We start from the raw sequence: 19,960 nt of genomic DNA on the forward strand, positions 1-19,960 counted from the left end.
CGTCAGAAACAGGTAAATACTATGCTCTGAGTTCGACAATCTGGCAACGGTGGCTATACGTATTTTTATATTATTGTTCTGTTGTTTATTCAATGTTGTGTTCAAGAAAAAGAATACTCATAATTTTAGTTAGTTTTTGGTTATAAGGATTCTTTACGAAATACAATTATAACGTTACCCTCTCTACCTTAGGAAACGTCCTGAATCCTGGACCGGGTATGGTGATGTTAGGTACGCCTATTGGTAGCAAGAGGCAAAGAAGTTAGAAAGCTAAGGGAAGAAAGTGAAAAATTGAAAAAAAGGAAGTGCCAGAGATGACAAGATAAAGACAGTGGTCAAGGAAGAAATATCTAAAAGGGTAATGGGATATAGTGAAAGTGAAATGGATGTGGAAAATAAATTAAGAAAATAATTTGTGGAAATAAATGCATGGAAAAAAGAAAAGGAAAAGGAAAAAGATAGTTTCAAAGAAATTCTGGAACAACAAGAAAGGGAAAGAAAAGTAGAGATGGAACAGGAGGTTCTTCAAGTAATTAGAAAGAAGGAAGACTTGGTTAGTGAAGTGGCAGAAAAGAGAAAGTGTGTCAAATAAGAGAAAATCCCAATGAGGGGGCACAGAGAGAGATATGAAATCAGTAAAGTGAAAGAAATACTGACAAACTTAGATGAAGAAGCTGGAAGGCTGACAGAGGAGGTGGGCGAGGTGACAAGACTATAAGAAAATATGAGGAAGGGAAAAACAGACCAATTAACCCGGAAGCAGCGACGGGCCAAATTTGTTTTAGCTTACCGTACCAGCCCCGATGGGGCCAAATCTCTTATATATAATAAACACCAAGATATAGATAGATGATAAAAAAATCATCAATATATAATATATATGAATGATATGGGGTGATGTGGTTCTCATTATTTTTTTTTTATTTTTAGGGCTTAACCTTTTAACCTAACTAACCTAAAACAAACCCTGACCAGCAGCTACCAGGTTAAGCTAAAGTCAAAAAGTTGGGATGGGATCCTAAATGGTATAGAAAAATATAAAGAAACATATGTAAGGAAAAATATGAGCATAGAGAAAAGAGTTAGGATGAGAGAAATTGTGAACGAAGAAAATCCATGAAATGAAGAAAGAACAGTAAAAAAAAGGAAGTTTTTTTTTCTGGAGAATGCAAAATGACAGTGATGAAGTGGAGGATCACGAAGGGGGAGGAGGAGAACAAGTAAAAAGCCAAAACAATTAATAGGGAAGAGAAGAAAAGAATGGAAGAAGTATATAAAGAGGAATACTACTAAAAGAAGAAATTACCACCAAGAACACAAGAGGACATAGTAAAAAGTTGACGAAGGGAAGATGTTTGAGAGACATAAAGAAATGCAGCTTCCCGCAAAGAAATATAGAGGTTTGGAACAGACTAAGTGAGGATGTAGTATCATCGGCGAGGAGTGTGCAAAGCTATAAAGAAAAATTGGATAAATGCAGATACGGAGACGGGACCACACGAGCGTAAAGCCCAGGCCCTGTAAAACTACAATTAGGTAAACACACACACACACACACACACACACACACACACACACACACACACACACTACACAAATAAATAACCTGAAAAGCATTAAAGCACGTGTTACGACCAACATTTTTAGACATCAGTCAAACCCTGCTCTCGAGAAGAGGCTTAAAATTGCCTATACGCTTTCTTTGCTATATTTTCCATTGAGCCAATATGTCAACAAAGCCTTAAGGTGCTGAATTTCAGCATACTTTCACTGATATGCTATAGCTTGACTCCTCAGAGGAGATATGAAAAGGCATGATTAAGTAATGCACTTACCCCCTCCTTTGCCTGACTTGTCTACTGAATACTGGTAGATGTGAAGTGTGTAGAGTAATGTGGCTGAGCCTGAGGTGGCCTGATGCTGCTGTTGGCTGGCTTGCAGATGAGGCGGGGTAAGAGATGACCTAGCAGCGATTGCAACATCCAGATAGTGGGCGGCTGCCTCAGGAGATGGTGCTCGTAGCTCTGCCACTGAGGAGAGGTAGCCACCTGTAGTTTCTCTCAACAGAGCTCCAGGTGAGGCTTCTCCTTCTGTGGTAGGAAATCAAAGTTTTATTTTAATATTTGTTTTTCATGTCTTATCAAATCAATCTGAAAACTTTATTGGTTATGCATTTCTTCAATTAGGGTACTAACAGACTGACTGGTTATTTAATACTTTGGATATCTCTTACTGTAGATTGCTGTTACTGAGATTTTATGCATGTATATACTATGCAGTCATCAAAGCTTTATTCTGATTTGTACAATGGCATTAGAGTTAAATTTTTTTAAAAATCTGACAAACCTTGAGCATATTCAGCAAGCAGGTCAGTCAGCATGGCTCCTGCTGAGTCCACTGCTACTGCTGACACCCTCACACTAAATCTTGCACCACTCTTGGCTTTCTGCTCCACGATGGCACGGTAAAGCCAGGCAATTGCCGAGGGAACTACTCCAAGCTCTCCTGGGCCAGTGTGAGAGCCCAGCATGGTATATGTTTTCCCTAATGATGCTGCTCCAAAGCAAAGCACACACCCGTCATTTCCTGCCAGGACAGCATGCAGCACATCTACGACTGCACCAGATACCACTTCACTCTGTTGGTATGGAAAACATGAAAATCAATTTTAGCAACTTTTTTTCCCCTTTTTAGGTCTAAGGAAGCAGCTCAAGGGCAACAAAAAGAGTGTAGAAAAAAAAGCCCACCAATCGCTGTTCCTATAAAAGAGAGAAGTGGAGACTGGTCAAAAGAGAGGTCAATTTTGGGTGGAGAGGTGTCTTGATAGTTGATACACCCCTCTTGAAAGAGATGAAATCATAGGCAGTTGGAAATACAGATGAAGGAAGGCCAGGGTTGGCGGTTTAAACCAAATGGTTTAAACCAATAACAAAAAAACAGTGGTTTAAACCAACTAATAAAACAATTTTTTTTTCTTTTGTATGTATCTTTGTTAGTTTCATCAGTATTGTGGTTTTAACTATATGTAAGATTTTAATTATGTACAGCAGGGTTGGTGGTTTAAACCAGGGGTGTCAAACTCAAAACCCTTGGAGGGCCAATTCATACTCTGAAGTGCCGTCATGGGGGCCAACAAGGGTAGAAAATACATTGACAAGACAACGGTTGTCGACACCAGCTCTATGCACATCTCTTTCACCTGAACATCTCTGATGACACCACCTTTCACATCCTGCACACCACACCGAATTCTCTCTCACCCCTCTTTCACAGCAACCACATGGATATCTCCCACTCTCCATTCTTATCATCGGCTCCTTTGTCTTTTCCATGTTCACCCTGAGCCCTCTTCTCTCCATTGCATTGCCCTCTTCCACGCCCTGAACTTTTCCACTGCCTCCTCCTCCGATTCTGCTGTTAACACCAGGTCATCTGCATACAACAGCTCCTTCAGGCCCACTCTTCTAGCTTCTTTCGTAGCCTCCTGCATCACTACTATAAACAGAAGTGGGCTGAGTGCTGACCCTAGATGGACCCCAACTCTGGTGCTAAATTCCTCTGATATTCCAGCTGGAGCCTTCACTTTACTCGTTGAGTTTTCATACAATGCCATCACCAATTTGATCAATCTCTCAGGAACCATCTGCCTTCTCAAAGCCCATGCTATCACTTCTCTCGGAACTCTGTCAAACGCCTTTTCCAAATCCACAAAAAAACGTGATACAACATCTTTTTCTTCTCCTTATATCTCTCCTGCAATTGCCTCATCACAAATATAGCATCAGTAGTTGACCTGTCTTGCTGGAAGTCAAACTGAATTTCATCTATATCTCTCAACCTTCTCTCCAGAATCTTCTCCTACAACTTCATTCCATGCTCCAGCAACCTCACTCCTCTGTACTTTCCACACGCAAGTGCATCTCCCTTTCCTTTCCAGCATCTGAACACACCTTAAATACAAATGTTAACCTATTGTTACATGTGGTAGAGCCCATCTACTTAACCTATGTATAATAATCAATAATAATAACAATAATAAAAATCAATGAGTAACTACCTAGTTGTACCTCACCTGGGGGTCCTTTTGAGTGTACACCTGATCAAAAGCAAACATCTTTGGTGCTGCCACGCCCAGTCTAGACTCCTGTGCTTGGCGGGCCTGTGGCTCCACCAGAGTCACTTGTCGCCGCCGCTTGTCCAGTGTCACCACCTCCTCCTCCCCCTCCCCAATGGGCACAGCTGGTGACACTCGCAATACCACACGGACCTGTGGGTGAAAGAATAGAGGGAATCAGCAAACATGGTAACAGTAGTATGCCAAGTAGTGGTATGCTAAAAAGGCTGGAGAATTAAAGAATGTATTGGGACGAGTCAATACTTACTAATACACACGTAATAAGGTTGGAAAATGAAAGAATATACATATTATTAGGACTTGTGTTACACACACACACACACACACACACACACACACACACACGGCCCGGTAGCTCAGTGGTTAGAGCGTCTGCCTCAAAACCAGGACCAGGGTTCGATCCCCCGACCGGGTGAAGATAAGTTGGGTTGATCTTCTTTCACGTGTAGCCCCTGTTCACCTAGCAGTGAGTAGGTACGCGACGTAAGTCGAGTAGTTCTGACCTCGTTGTCGCGTTGTGTTGTGTGTGAGTGGTCTCAGTCCTCCCCAAAAATCGGTCTCTGAGCCCTGAGCTCCTTCCGTAGGGGAATGGCTAGCTGTCTCGAGAGAGACCCCGCAGCAGACCAAGAGGTGAATTACACACACCGCTCGGGTAGCTCAGTGGTAAAGCGCTGCGCTATCAAGCTTCCATAGTCTGGCAGGCGGAGGTTCGAGCCCTGCTCAAGCTGATTTTTCAACTAAAGCTACGGTTACACTAGTCAACGAAACGCTTAGAGTCCAACCTTAGGGCGATGTCACACTAGCACTTTTTCCGTCAACTTTTTCCGTCGTTTTTCTGAAAATCGTCGATATCTTGGCTGCAGCCACAACAAACTGTCGTCTGAAAACTTCCATTCCGTCACACCAAGACAATGTAACAAAACAAACATGGAGCTGCGGCAAAGCTCAACGCTGCATGAACCTGTATTGTGTACCTGAGACTAGAGAAGCTAGAAGAAAAAAAAGCGTGCATGGATGCGCTGGTTGGCATGGCGTCAAAGAAAAGAAAGTGAAACAGAGAGTTAAAGTTAAAAGCTGAGATTTAGAGAGAGCTGAGAAGAATTGATCAGGATCAACAAGGAGAAAGCCAGACACAGAGTCTGTTCCCAGACTTTCTAGCTTAGTGAAACCAGACCAGAATGGACAGGTCACACTGAGGGAGAGAGTTTGAGAGAGAGCAGGTTGAAGCAGGACGAGCAGTCTTGAATGTCTGGAAATGTGTCTAAAAAAGAAAAAAGAAATGGAAAATGCAGGCGGATCTGATTCTAACGATGCTGACAAATCATGCGATGCATGCGAAATCGACGGAAATCGCGGAAAAAATCGAAAAAAATCTAGTGTGACACCGCCTTTAAACAGCTGTCCATCCAATTCTATCTTTGGACGAGTGGTTAGACGAGTCCAACCTTGCCGTTGGAGATGTTTAGGTTTCTGCCTTTCCAACGGCGTCAAGACGAAAAGAAGAAGAGGAAGGACAACAACACATGTGCCACGCTGTGAGCTGCTTTCCCGGAAGAAAGAAGACAATTGCCATCACGGCGAGAACAGTTAAAGTTATGGCGCGTGGGGAGAGGAAATGTTTACACCGCAACGGTAGTCAAACGAATGTCTGCTTATTGCCACTATATACATTCTATAAAATTTTATTCCTATTTCAAGATATTTTTATACTAATAAATACTTCATCTCTTATGACTGAATAAGCTGTATACTTTCTTTTCAAATATGTCATAAATATGAATACTGTATAACATAGATCTTGTTTCCTTCCCTTGGATGAGATCCAAGGGAAGGAGTACAACGCTACTGGGCGAGGTATCTTTCCTCCAACCCTACGCTTGTATTCCAAACGAAATCCTCCAACCTTGTACGAAATTCAAGCGAATCGTTGGAATCCAACCATTTCATTGACTAGTGTAACCGTAGCTTAACATAGGAGCGGTTACTGTTGCCCCTTGAGCAAAGGGAATGGGATGTGTGAAGGTCCTGGCAATACGCAGAGATCGACTATAAGGAGCTTGCTCGGGTCGGGAGGGTACTTGCTGGTGATGACGAGCCCAGCTCGTGATCAGGCTGTGTGAATGTAGTGTGATGTAGAAAGAGAGAGGATCTGTCTTTAGAGAGCATGCTGAACTACTCTCTGGTGTAGATGAGACAATAGGGAAACGGAAAGTGAGGACACGGGGAGGGTCTTTGGAGGGCTTGCGGTACCCTCCTCACCTCCCGTATATACCTCACCGGGAGTGGCTTGCGTCCGTTCCGGTAGGTGTCTTCCTACTTACTCCCCAGCAATACCCATAGAATAGATCAATTAATGAGCCTTGCTTTAATCGGGAGGGTACTTGCTGGCGATGACGAGTCCAGCTCGTGATCAGGGACTGGGTAAATTACACACACACACACACACACACCTGGCGATGACGAGTTCAGTTCGTGATCAGGCCGTGGTGAATAACACAGCGTCGTCCCTGACAACAACACGCCTCTCCTCAGCTGGAGTCAACTAATACTATCGCAGTGAACCAAGTTCAGAAAAAGTCAGTATGAAATATCGATGAAGATAGAAGTAGGAAAAAAAAAAAAAAAAAAAAAAAAAAAAAAAAAACTTTCGATACGTCTAAGACAACAGCAAACGTTTCACCGAAACGGCAGAGAGGAGTCATTTAAGAAGACAAGAAGATCACCAGTAGAGTGCTCATGGCAAAATCCGTACTGGCAATCAGAAGGTCCGAGAAGCACCGAGGCTAGGCGAAGGTACAGCTTATGCCTCCAACTTTACGTAATGCATTTTCAAAGATGGTCTTTATTTCTGAGAGAGAGAGAGAGAGAGAGAGAGAGAGAGAGAGAGAGAGAGAGAGAGAGAGAGAGAGAGAGAGAGAGAGAGAGAGAGAACGTCCATCGCCAGTAACAGTTGGTGTATGAGGAAGAAGATAAATGATGTGTGAAGAATAGAAACAGCGTAATGGGATGAAGGGAGATGAGGGAAGGGAGGAAAGGGGAAGGGTGAGGGGAAACGACGGAGGGGAAAGTTGCGATAAACCAGAATGATGAATACGGAGGAAGAGAGAGAGAGAGAGAGAGAGAGAGAGAGAGAGAGAGAGAGAGAGAGAGAGAGAGAGAGAGAGAGAGAGAGCACGTCTCTATGTTCCCCTGTCGCATCTTTCGCCTCCGGGTCGGCCATTGTGCGATGCAGTATCACCCGGGAAGCTATTAACTGCCAAGAGAGAGAGAGAGAGAGAGAGAGAGAGAGAGAGAGGGGGGTGGGGGGGGGCGTGGAAGGGCTCGGCAGGGAAGAGCTGGGGAGGAGGGGGGCAGGGATAGTCTGGGCAGTGGGCAGGCGGCACGAGGGAGACAGTCTGGCACAAGTTTTTACCTTTTCTAAATTACCCTCCAACGCATTCTACCCCTCTCTCTATACACACGTCTCACGTTTCCTTTCTGGCCGATCTATCTCCGCTGTGGTAGACGATCACTGTTCTACCCCTCAACTTATCAGCATTGGTGTTCCGCGGGGTTCTATTCTATCTAACACTCTCTTTCCAGTGTTCATTATTGATTTTACCAAAGCAAACTTTTCAGTCCATTTCTACGCCAATGACTCTGGTACCATGATTCAACATCTCTTAACAAAAGACCTTCCCAACAGGAATTAAGGAATCAAAGCTGGACTCTACAGAATATTCAATCTCTGACCTTGCTATCATTTTTGAATGGGGGAGATGGAACTTGGTGTCTTTCAATGCCTCAAAACTCTTTCTCAGCTTGACATTCGACACAATCTTTCAAACATCTAACTCCTATTCTTTAATAACACTCAACTGTCCCTTTCTCCATTAAACATACTTGATCTCTCCTGTACTCAAAATCTCAAATGAAAATTCCATATCTCATCTCTTACGAAATCAGCTTTCTCGAGGTGAGGCGTTCTGCATCGTCCCCACTCGTTTCCTTCCTCCCTACTAAATGCAATGCTAAATGCTATCCATATACAAGGGTCTTTTCTGTCCACGTATGGACTATGCATCTCATACGTGTGGGGGAGGGGGGGCACTTACGCAGGCCTTCTGGACCGAATGGAGTCAAAGGCTTTTTTTCGTCTCCTCTTACAAACAGTCTTCTAACTTTTAAATTTCGCCACAGCGTTGCCTCTCCATCTTCTATCGATATCTTCATGATGATTGCTCCTCTGACACCTGCTAACTCCATGCCAGCCCCCTCCCACGGCCGTGCTGCACACGACGTTCTACTCACACACACATCCCTATACTATCCAAATCCCTTTTGCAAGAGTTATCAAGCATCTTCATTCTTTCATCCCTTTCGGTGGTAAATTCTGGAATAGCTTTCCAGTGTCAGTATTTCCTCTTGCCTACGAAATGAACACTTTCTAGAGGGGAGTACCAAGACCTCTCTCCAAACTATTCTGACCCTTTCTTTTGGAATTCTCTCACTATTCACCATTTGCAGGAGCAGCTGGCTTCTTGAGAGAGAGAGAGAGAGAGAGAGAGAGAGAGAGAGAGAGAGAGAGAGAGAGACTGCCTCTTTTTCCTTAAAAAAGTGCGCTTGGCTGGTGTGTTTCTGCTGACATAGTGAGTTCCAGTGAAACATTTGATTGTTTTCCATCTGAGGCGGTGTTTCTCAAAAAAAAAAAAAAAAAAAAAAAAAAAACCGTTTGTCAATAATAGCTTTCCTCGTGCGGTTTGATATGTATGAGAGGTAAAACCATGATTGCCCTTTTCAACGTTGAATATAGCCATGTTCTTTGCACTGAGAGAGAGAGAGAGAGAGAGAGAGAGAGAGAGAGAGAGAGAGAGAGAGAGATTTTCAGAAATCATATTCGTAGTTACCAGCATTTTTAGTCTCTCTCTCTCTCTCTCTCTCTCTCTCTCTCTCTCTCTAACTCAAATCCCAACAGACACATGTAACTGTAGGCAGAAGGTAACCAGAGAACCTTACAGTCTCCCTCCTCCCTCACTCCCTCCAGCCATTCCCAGCCGGACAAATGATTAGTGGGCGTGTGCTCTCTCTCTCTCTCTCTCTCTCTCTCTCTCTCTCTCTCTCTGAGACGTCGACATGAATGAGTCTGACACAATAAGTGTAAAAAAGGAGAGAGAGAGAGAGAGAGAGAGAGAGAGAGAGAGAGAGAGAGAGAGAGAGAGAGAGAGAGAGAGAGAGAGAGAGAGAGATATTACGTGACCTGGGAACTATTTTGAAAACAGCTGAAAAGACTGGGCTCGAAAAGCTGCTTTTCTATACAACGGCCTCGGACAGAAATCGATGGTATACGTACGACTAAACTGTGCTCAACGGGAAGGCTGGAAGAAAAGAAAAGGAGAGGCAAGAGGAAACATGAAATCATGGAAAAGCAAGCAGGAGAAAGTCTGCTGGCTTATAACGAGGCTGCACGTCTTAGTGATTTAATCAGATCATGAGGCCCGTAAAGGACCTGCAGAGTTGACTAATGTACTTACTGTGCGTATGTGTGGTTCTTCCCTCTTTCAGTCCTTCAGCAGTTCGTCTCACCCAAGACTCTTCACCCTTCCACTCACCAAGTAGACCCTTCTCCTGACGACCCAAAACCGGGCACTATACTCTGCTGACGACACGACCGACTAACTCCCCGACGGATTCTCCACCCGTCACTCCCTAACTTTTGACCGACTAACTCCCCGACGGATTCTCCACCCGTCTTTAGGAAAAACCTCTCCTGTCATGTGTGTAGAGGGACGTGGATGTCTTGCTAAACATGTCATAATGAAGGTACTATGAGTGCGACGTGAGATAGCATCGGAAAAATAAAAAAATAAATACAAAAAAAAAACAAAAAATTTATATATATATATATATATATATATATATATATATATATATATATATATATATATATATATATATATATATATATATATATATAATTCATAGCAAAAAATGGCTCTACATTTCCCACATGGCGCTCCAGACTTGTATGCGAAAAGGGATATAAAAAAAGCCATAGGCTATACGCTATTTTTACCTACTTTACTAATTCTGATGTATCACTGATATAATGTGACCGTTTTTAGCATCGCGCGCGCGAGCGAGCGAGCGAGAGAGAGAGAGAGAGAGAGAGAGAGAGAGAGAGAGAGAGAGAGAGAGAGAGAGAGAGAGAGAGAGAGAGAGAGATTTACAAAGAAAATCAGACAACACATACCCCATGGTCCAGACTAGGTGGTCTGTCCTTAAACCTAAGTGATTCGAGAGAGAGAGAGAGAGAGAGAGAGAGAGAGAGAGAGAGAGAGAGAGAGAGAGAGAGAGAGAGAGAGAGAGAGAGAGAGAGAGTGTAGCTTGTCATGGAGGAGGAAAATTGAATAAGGCAAATTATTAATGGACACAGCCACTCCTAATGATTCTAGGAAAGGACCAGACACCAAGACGACTACCGCTACCATCACCCCCGCCACCACCACACACATAACAAACTCCATCCTTCAACTACCACTACTGCCACTTGATTAACCATCAACACCACAAGGAGCATCTATAACTACTACCGCCACCACTAACACTATCACTACCAACCCTAATACTGTCACCGATCACCAACATTATCACAGTCTCTAGGGCCTTCGTCGCCAGCGGTAAGCGACGAAGGCAACCAGTCACGCTTCATAATCTGCACCCAAGGGATACGTGGGGCTGAGAAGAGTGGGGGACGATGCAACGGGGACACGGAAAATCGATGAACAGGAAGATGCGATGAAGAAGCAGAGAAGTAGAAAAAGAGCATAAATAAAAACAAATGAAATGAAAGAGAGGAGAAGATGTAAAGATTATGATGGAGAATGCATAATCAGTGAACATAAGATTCCATAATTATATATTCAGAAACCCAGAAGCGTCAAAATCGGTCGCTTCCTCGCCTGGTTTGCTTTCATACTTGGTTGATGACAGCCTCGTGTTGATAGGAAATCAAGCATACTGGCAACAAGTCATGTGTAAGCACGTCAAGCCTATCATTGGTACGCAGCAGTCGTTATCAATAAAGTCTATGGAATCGTCTTTGAGCGAAACTGCATAAAAAATCAACATCCTCAGACTCTGTATCGTTATTCGACTATCGCAGATAAATTTTGTAATGAGAACTCTCTACGTACAGAGCTTTTGCATATTTTTACATATAGTGGACATCATGACTGATTAATGACATTGCTATGATAAGTGGTTTCATTAACGTCTGACCCGGAACAAGCCATAATGCGTCAGTAGGGAGTGACGTCTACCACAAACATAAGGACTAAGTAAAACAGATGAAGGATGGCAATAATAATAATAATAACGATAATAGAAGAAATTAAAAAAATAATGATAATGATAATAATAATGATAATAATAATAATAATAATAATAATAATAATAATAATAATAATAATAATATGCTGATGATATGGAAAAGTAAAGAAAAATGATTACTGGATTAAAAAGAAAGAAATAGGAGTTAGGTAAAGAGGAGTCAGAGAGACATTTAGCGGCGAGTAACTAATTAAACGAATTTCTACAGTGAGAGGAAGTTTGTATAGCAGCCTTTATCTCTGGGGCGAGGGGGGGAGGGAAGCGGGACAGAGGGAAGGGAGGTGGCGCGGAAAAGAGGAAAGTTTGAGCATAGTAATGTGGTAGCGACGAGAAAAAAAAACTCTCTCTCTCTCTCTCTCTCAACGGGACTGACGTAACAATTAGGAGAGAAAAACGACTCTCGCCATATCGGGAAATCGAAGATGACGATGAGTAGGGTCAGATATCACACACACACACACACACACACACACACACACACACACACACACACACACACACACACACACATCTTACCCTTACTTTCATACACTCCCTCTTGTTCAGTCTATAAGGACCACAAGCAAACCAAAAAAAATTCTGGAAAAAAAAAAATGCAAATCCGAAAAGTAAACCCGAGTACGGAACCATATTTTTGTGACATGACTTTATAGTGAAACCAAATTGTCGAGTCCGTTTTGGCGTTGGCTCCCGCGGGTCCATTTCTCCCCTCTGCTCTGCCACACAGTCCCAACACCTATTTTTCCTCTCATATGTTACCTATAGCTTACATATGAGAGGAAGAGGTAGGTGTTGGGACTGTGTGGCAGAGCAGAGGGGAGGAAAGGACCCGCGGGAGCCTACGCCAGACCGGCCTCGACATATTTTGAAGACTATAGTGTACTTTATTTTTTCTTTGGGTGGTTGCGTGATGGTGAGGATGTGTACATACTTGGCAAAACAATAAATGCATACTCTCCACTCACAGTTATTAGTGATGCTGATCTATAGCTGGTGAGTGTGCACATACAACACATGAAATACAGTGAGGATGTGTATAAACTTGACAAAAATTAATGACTATACACCCACCCAAAGTTACTAATGGTGCTCATCTATAGCTGGTGCGTTAGTGTGCACATACAACACATGAAATACAGTGAGGATGTGTATATACTTGACAAAAATTAATGACTAAACTCCCACTCAAAGTTACTAATGGTGCTCATCTATAGCTGGTGCGTTAGTGTGCACATACAACACATGAAATACAGTGTGAGGATGTGTATATACTTGACAAAAATTAATGACTATACACCCACCCAAAGTTACTAATGGTGCTCATCTATAGCTGGTGCGTTCGTTTGCACATAAAATACAGTCTGGGGATGAATACATGGTTATTTAGAATCATTTACTTTTTACATCTTTAGAGAATATATTATTGTGGATACTAGACGCATTACATAACTATTACATCAGATATGCCACGTTAATGGGGCAGAATCTTCCTTTTGTGATGTAAATATTCTTTCCACGCCAGTGACTCTAGCCTGGTTTGGGATAAATGATGGTAGCAGGAACACACCCGCTCATATTGATGCTTCTTCACACACACACACACACACACACACACACACACACACACACACACACACACACACACACACACACACACACACACACACAGAGAGAGAGAGAGAGAGAGAGAGAGAGAGAGAGAGAGAGAGAGAGAGAGAGAGAGAGAGAGAGAGAGAGAGAGAGAGAACACACACACACACACACACACACACACACACACACACACACACACACACACACACACACACACAGAGAGAGAGAGAGAGAGAGAGAGAGAGAGAGAGAGAGAGAGAGAGAGAGAGAGAGAGAGAGAGAATACTGCCACATATGATAGCAACTTTGCCATACAACTTTCCTGTTTTTGTTTAAATTCACGCAAAACACGAGACCACCCACATACACCCCTACCCCCAACAACTCTCTCTCTCTCTCTCTCTCTCTCTCTCTCCACAAGCGATATGCAACTTCTCTCCTCTAAATTTCATCTGCATCACCATTACTTAAAAAAAGGAAAAAAAGAACATCGCCACCACAACTACCACCACCACCACCATCACCATCACCGCCATTACTTAAAAAAAAGGAAAAAAAGAACATCGCCACCACAACTACTACCACCGCCACCACCACCACCACCACCATTACTTAAAAAAAGGGAAAAAAAGACAACATCGCCACCACAACTACCACCACCACCACCACCACCACAACTATTACTACTGATGTTAATTTTCCAGTAGTGTTGAATTCGTTCCGCACAGGACGAAAAAAATATATATAATGTGTAGAGAATATAAGACTAAAATGAATGACGGTGCGGTGCGGTGTGACGCTGAGGCCGCTGCTGGTGTGTTAATATATGATGGACGCGTTATGAGCCGAGCCAGCCGCCACCAGCTTCGTGGGAATGAGCGAGAATTGATGATGCAAAACACAATGGAGAGGCGAGTTAAAATTGATGAAGGAAGGACAATGAGGTGATGGAGGGAAAAGAGGGAGGGAGGAGGAGCGTGGCATGGTGTGTGTGTGTGTGTGTGTGTGTAGCGGGAGGCACCGGGGGCAGGAACAAGGGGCGTGTACGTATGTGTGTGTGTGTGTGTGTGTGTGTAGTAAACATGAGAGAGAGAGAGAGAGAGAGAGAGAGAGAGAGAGAGAGAGAGAGAGAGAGAGAGAGATTTACATAGATTTACATAGAAAGTCAGACCACACAGACCCCATGGTCCAGACTTGGTGGTCTGTCCTTAAACCTAAGTGATTTTACATTAATCAGAAGACTCCAAAACGTTGCATTTCTACTCTAGTTGATATTAAGTTGAAGGAAGTGACGGTCGAGCTTATTTTTGAAGGAGTCAATCGTGTTACACTGGACCACTGACGGTGGAAGCTTATTCCATTCTCGCACTACAACGTTGGTGAAGAAAAATTTGGTGCAGTCTGAATTTACTTGTCTACATCTGAGTTTTACGCCATTGTTCCTCGTGCGCAAAGTGTCATCGATCATAAACAATGTTGATCTGTCTACATTCGTGAAACCATTAAGTATTTTAAAACATTCGATCAGTTTTCCTCGAGGCGACGTTTCTCGAGAGAACATGTTAAGGGTAGAAAGCCTTTCTTCGTAGGATTTGTTGCGCAAGGAAGGGATAATTTTCGTTGCCCGACGCTGAACACCTTCTAATTTAGCAATATCCTTTGCATGGTGGGGAGACCAAAACTGTACCGCATATTCCAAGTGGGGTCTGACTAAACTGTTGTAGAGCAGAGTATTACATCTTTATTCTTGAATACAAAGTTTCTTTTAATGAAGCCCAACATTCTGTTCGCTTTATTTGCTGCATCGATGCATTGCTGTGAGAATTTGAGGTTTGACGCGATTTTGACCCCCAAGTCTTTGACGCATTGAACGCTTTTGAGTTTAACGCCGCGCATTTCGTATTCGAACTTCTTATTCCTCGTTCCAACTTGAAGGACCTGGCACTTGTCTACGTTAAAGGGCATCTCCATCTATCCGACCAAGCTGAAATTTTGTGCAAATCCTCTTGGAGGCTTTGCCTGTCTTCGTCAGTGAGAACCGAGTTGCCAATCTTTGTGTCGTCTGCAAATTTACTAATGCGGTTATTGAGTCCAACATCCACGTCGTTGATGTAAATAATGAAGAGCACTGGGCCAAGGACCGAGCCCTGAGGGACGCCACTAGTGACAGGCGCCCACTCTGAGTTAAATCCGTCAATCACTACTCTTTGTTGTCTGTTGCTCAACCAATTCGCGATCCATTGGTTTACTTGACCGTCAATACCTATTTGCTTTAATTTGTAAAGTAATTTATGATGCGGGACTTTATCAAACGCTTTCTGAAATCAAGATAGACTACGTCCAGTGATTTGGTTACGTCATAAACAGTGAAGAGGTCGTTATAAAAGGTTAATAGGTTTGATAGGCAGGATCTTTTGTTTCGGAAGCCATGTTGTGAGTCCCCAATCAATGAGTGGCTTTCAAGGTAATTCACAATTTTGTCTCTAATTATGCCCTCAAGTAGCTTACCTACAACCGAAGTTAGACTAATGGGCCTGTAATTACCTGGTACTTTTTGTCTCCTTTCTTGAAAATCGGTGTCACGTTAGCCTTTTTCCAATCTGAAGGACGATGCCTTGTCGCAAGGACATATTGAATACGGTTGTGAGGAGGAGTATTTCGCTCTTTGTTTCTTTCAGCAGAGTTGGATATACTTTGTCAGGTCCAGGACTTTTATTTGTTTTAAGTGAATGGAGAGCTTTAAGGACTTCATCGGTTGTTATTTCAAAATTAGGCAATGCATGCTCGAGATTTACAATAGTACTGGTGTTGGTGGTAGCGAGAGGAAGACTGTTAGTATTAAACACCGAGGAAAAGTAATTGTTTAAGAGGTTTGCAATGTGTTGGCTGTCAGTCACTAGTGCACCGTCGCTGTTTGTTAAAGGTCCAATACCACTTTTGATCGCCTTTCTGTTGTTTATGTAACTGAAGAAAGATTTCGGATTATTTTACAGTTGGCTGCAATATTTTCTTCGTATCTACGCTTTGCCTGACCTACTAGTCTTTTTACTCGTCGCCTGGCATCATTATAAAGTCTAATGTTTTCGGGCGTGCTTTGTTCTTTCTTTAACCTGTAAAACAATTTTCTCTCATTGACTGATTGTTTAATTTCGCTATTAAACCACGGTGGGCTTTTATTAGTGTTAATTCGCTTCTCGCACAAGGGGACGAATGTGTTCTGCTGAGTGAGTAAGTGATTTTTAAGGCTTAGCCAGGCTTCCTCTACGTTGCCGTCATCTGATAGTTGTATTTCTGTTAGTTTTGTCGGATTTCTACGAAGTTAGCTCTTTTGAAATTGGGCACCTTTACTTTATTTTCAGTCACTGATGATTGAGCTTTAATGTCGACGCGCACTAATTTATGATCGCAAGAACCGAGGTGTTCTCCTACCGTGACACTACTGATTAGGTTATCTTGGGTCGTTATAACAAGGTCGAGTATATTATTTTGTCGAGTTGGCTCAGAAACCATTTGGCTTAGATAATTTTCTTCTAGAAATTCGATCATTCTATGTGACTCGCCTTCTGTACCTGACAGTGTCGCCCAGTCGATATGGGGAGGTTAAAGTCTCCTAATATCAGTGAGTCGCTGTTATTAAGTGACTGCCTTAAGACGCTGTACATTTCAAGGTCGTCATCGAGTGATTGCCCAGGAGGTCTGTAGGTGACAGATATATTTAAGTTGACTTTTGCAATGTTTACTCGCACGCACAAATGTTCAACGTTACTGTTTCCGGTGTTTTGTCAGTGGGTTGCAAATAGCTTTTGACATAAAGGGCGACGCCACCGTCTCTACGGTTTACACGATCTTTGTTGAAGAGTCTGTAGCCATCTATGTTGTATTCGGAACTTAAATCAATATTTGTGGTGTCGATAAATGTTTCGGTTATAGCAATTATGTCAAAATTTTCTGTTAAAGCAAGACATCTCAGTTCATCAAATTTGTTTCTTAGGCTACGCGCATTGAAACTAAGGATTTTAAGTTATCTAGAGGCTTAGTAATAGAGGTGGTGGTACTTGGGATCACGGTTACGTGTTTGTTGCGATGCACGGCGTCTATTTACACGGGTGGGGTGGAGGACGTGGCCGTGACTCGTTTTTGTTCGGATGACACGCACTGCTTCGTTGAGGAGCCTTCCGAGTCTGGCTGCCCTGATGGGAGAAAGGTGCAATCCGTCCCTGTGAAAGAGCTCATTTTGTCCATAGAAATTGTCCCATGTGTTGAGGAACTCCACGTCAAGCTCCCTGCAAAGAGTCTGTAAGCGGCTGTTTAGGCTGAAGGCCTTACTGAAAAAGTCGCTCTCCGCCCAAGACCGTGGTAGAACTCCTGAAATCAAAATGTTAGGGGATTTAGTCTTATACTGCTGGATGAGCCTACGGTACTTCTCCAGGAGTTCCTCAGACCGGGTCGTGGTGATGTCGTTCGTACCTGTGTGAATAACAAACAGTGAATCATTAGTAGCCTGGGGGGAGATCTCCTCAAGAGCAGCAGTTATGTCGTCGATCCCAGCACCAGGATAGCAATAGTTCCGTCTTCGACGAGGAACTCTGCCGCAGAACTCAACGACCTGCTGGCGAATCATGGAGTCACCCACCAGGAAGGTGCTCTCCTGCTCGTCCTCCTCCTCCAGAATGGCAAACCTGTTGAAGCAATGAACAGGATAAATCGCTTGTCTGGCTGGTTTGGCTCCTCCATTCACGACGGTGAAGCCATCATGGGCGGTGCCACTAGCATCCTCCCGTTGCGTGGTGTTGTCCGCTGGTGTCGACGGTACCGCTGAGGGCAAGGGGGCGGTTGGAGAAGGGTTAGGCACCACAGCAACGTTAGCCTGGATGAATTCCAGCAAGGAGGCAACAGTGCGAAAGCTCTATTATTTTATTCTGACCTGCTTCCATCTTCTCTTCTTGCTCCTGCAGTCTGGTCTCGAGATGCTGCCTGGTGAGAGAAAGCTCTATTATTTTATTCTGGCCTTCTTCCATCTTCTCTTCCTGCTCCTGCAGTCTTGTCTCGAGATGCTGCCTGGACAGACACAGTCGACAGACAGCAGAACGCCCTGTAAAAATGTGAGCTGAGAAGCTACCGTTACAAGTACTGCACTTCTTAGGCGCCATCTTAGCTGAAATGAAAGAGATAAAACACAGAGTGAAGGGGATTAGGAAAGGGGTGAGGTGTGTGAGAGGTAGTTTAGTAATGGAGGAAAAGTGAGAGAGAGGAGGAGTAGGAAGGGATGTGAGGTGAGTAAAGAGGGGAAAGAGAGGTGTGTGAGCAAGGAGGGTTAGGAAATAGGTGAGGTGGGAGAGAGGAGGAGTAGGAAGGGATGTGAGGTGAGTAAAGAGTGGGAAAGGGAGGCGGTGAGTGAGGTGTGTGAGATCAAGGAGGGTTAGGAAATAGGTGAGGTGAGAGAGAGGAGGAGTAGGAAGTGATGTGAGTTGAGTAAATAGGGGAAGAGAGGCGGTGAGTGAGGTGTGTGAGATCAAGGAGGGTTAGGAAATAGGTGAGGTGGGAGAGAGGAGGAGTAGGAAGGGATGTGAGGTGAGTAAAGAGGGGGAAAGGGAGGCGGTGAGTGAGGTGTGTGAGATCAAGGAGGGTTAGGAAATAGGTGAGATGAGTGAGAGGGAGTTTGGGAAAGGAGGTAAGTGGGAGAGAGGAGGAGTAGGAAGGGATGTGAGGTGAGTGAGGTGTGTGAGAACAAGAAAGGTTAAGAAAGAGGCGAGGTAAGGTGGGTGAAGGGATGGGTAAATAGGATGTGAGGTAAGGTGAGTGAGGGGGGGAGGGCTTAGAAATATGTGGAAGTGAGGGAGGAGTAGGAAGGGCTAATCCTCTAGGGGATGAGGAGGAGCAAAGGGATGTGAGGTGAGCGAGGGTGGGGGGGCTTAGGTGAGGTGAGGGAAAGGGTGTAGGAAGTGTTAATCCTCTAGGGGATTTAAAGAGGTGTAATGAGGAGGAGCAGATTGAATCCTCAGGGAATTCAAAGGGTGGGGGGTCGACACACCCAACTCACGCGTGAGACACTCGGAAACACAAAGTCACACTCGGGACACACGAAACACTCAGACACCCAAGCACAAGCACGACTAAACACCCTCAAGTCACTGCATAAAAACACCGGAAGTACAACAGCACAATCAAAACACTCTGAAACCCACGCAGAGCACTATAAACATCCAAATCACACGTAAAAGCACTGGAAACACAGCACACTCAAAACGCAGAACACTCAAAAACAGCCAAATCACACAGAAACACCGGAAACAAAACAGCACACTCAAAACGCTCTGAAACCCACGCAGTACACTTAGAAGCAGCCAAATCACACGCAAAAACACCGGAAACACAACACACTTGAATCACTCTGAAACCCACGCAGAACACCCGGAAACAGCCAGATCACGCAAAACACCGGAAACACAACACACGCGAATCACTCTGAAACCCACGCAGAACACCCGGAAACAGCCAGATCACACGCCAAAACACCGGAAACACAACACACTTGAATCACTCTGAAACCCACGCAGAACACCCGGAAACAGCCAGATCACACGCAAAACACCGGAAACACAACGCACTTGAATCACTCTGAAACCCACGCAGAACACCCGAAACAGCCAGATCACACGCAAAACACCGGAAACACAACACACTTTAATCACTCTGAAACCCACGCAGAACACAGTGAATCAGACAGATCACACGCAAAAACACCGGAAACACAACACACTTGAATCACTCTGAAACCCAAGCAGAACACCCAGAGACAGCCAGATCACACGCAAAACACCGGAAACACAAATCACAGAGGCAACCACAGGCAGAAACCACAAG

General features: G+C 43.9%; 1 protein-coding gene across 3 annotated transcripts in view; it reads right to left on the reverse strand.

Moving 5' to 3' along the window:
• Positions 1–19,960, reverse strand: part of LOC126985150 (uncharacterized) — a 135,835-nt gene that overhangs the window by 23,232 nt on the left and 92,643 nt on the right. For all 3 annotated transcript variants that reach the window (XM_050839716.1, XM_050839717.1, XM_050839718.1), the window contains exons 4-6: positions 4,073–4,267; positions 2,347–2,638; positions 1,836–2,090 (exon numbers count right to left, since the gene is read on the reverse strand). In XM_050839716.1, the coding sequence (XP_050695673.1) occupies positions 1,836–2,090; positions 2,347–2,638; positions 4,073–4,267 (742 nt within the window). The remainder of the gene's footprint in view (positions 1–1,835; positions 2,091–2,346; positions 2,639–4,072; positions 4,268–19,960) is intronic.

Source organism: Eriocheir sinensis, chromosome 58, assembly GCF_024679095.1.
Source record: "Eriocheir sinensis breed Jianghai 21 chromosome 58, ASM2467909v1, whole genome shotgun sequence".
Taxonomy (NCBI): domain Eukaryota; kingdom Metazoa; phylum Arthropoda; class Malacostraca; order Decapoda; family Varunidae; genus Eriocheir; species Eriocheir sinensis.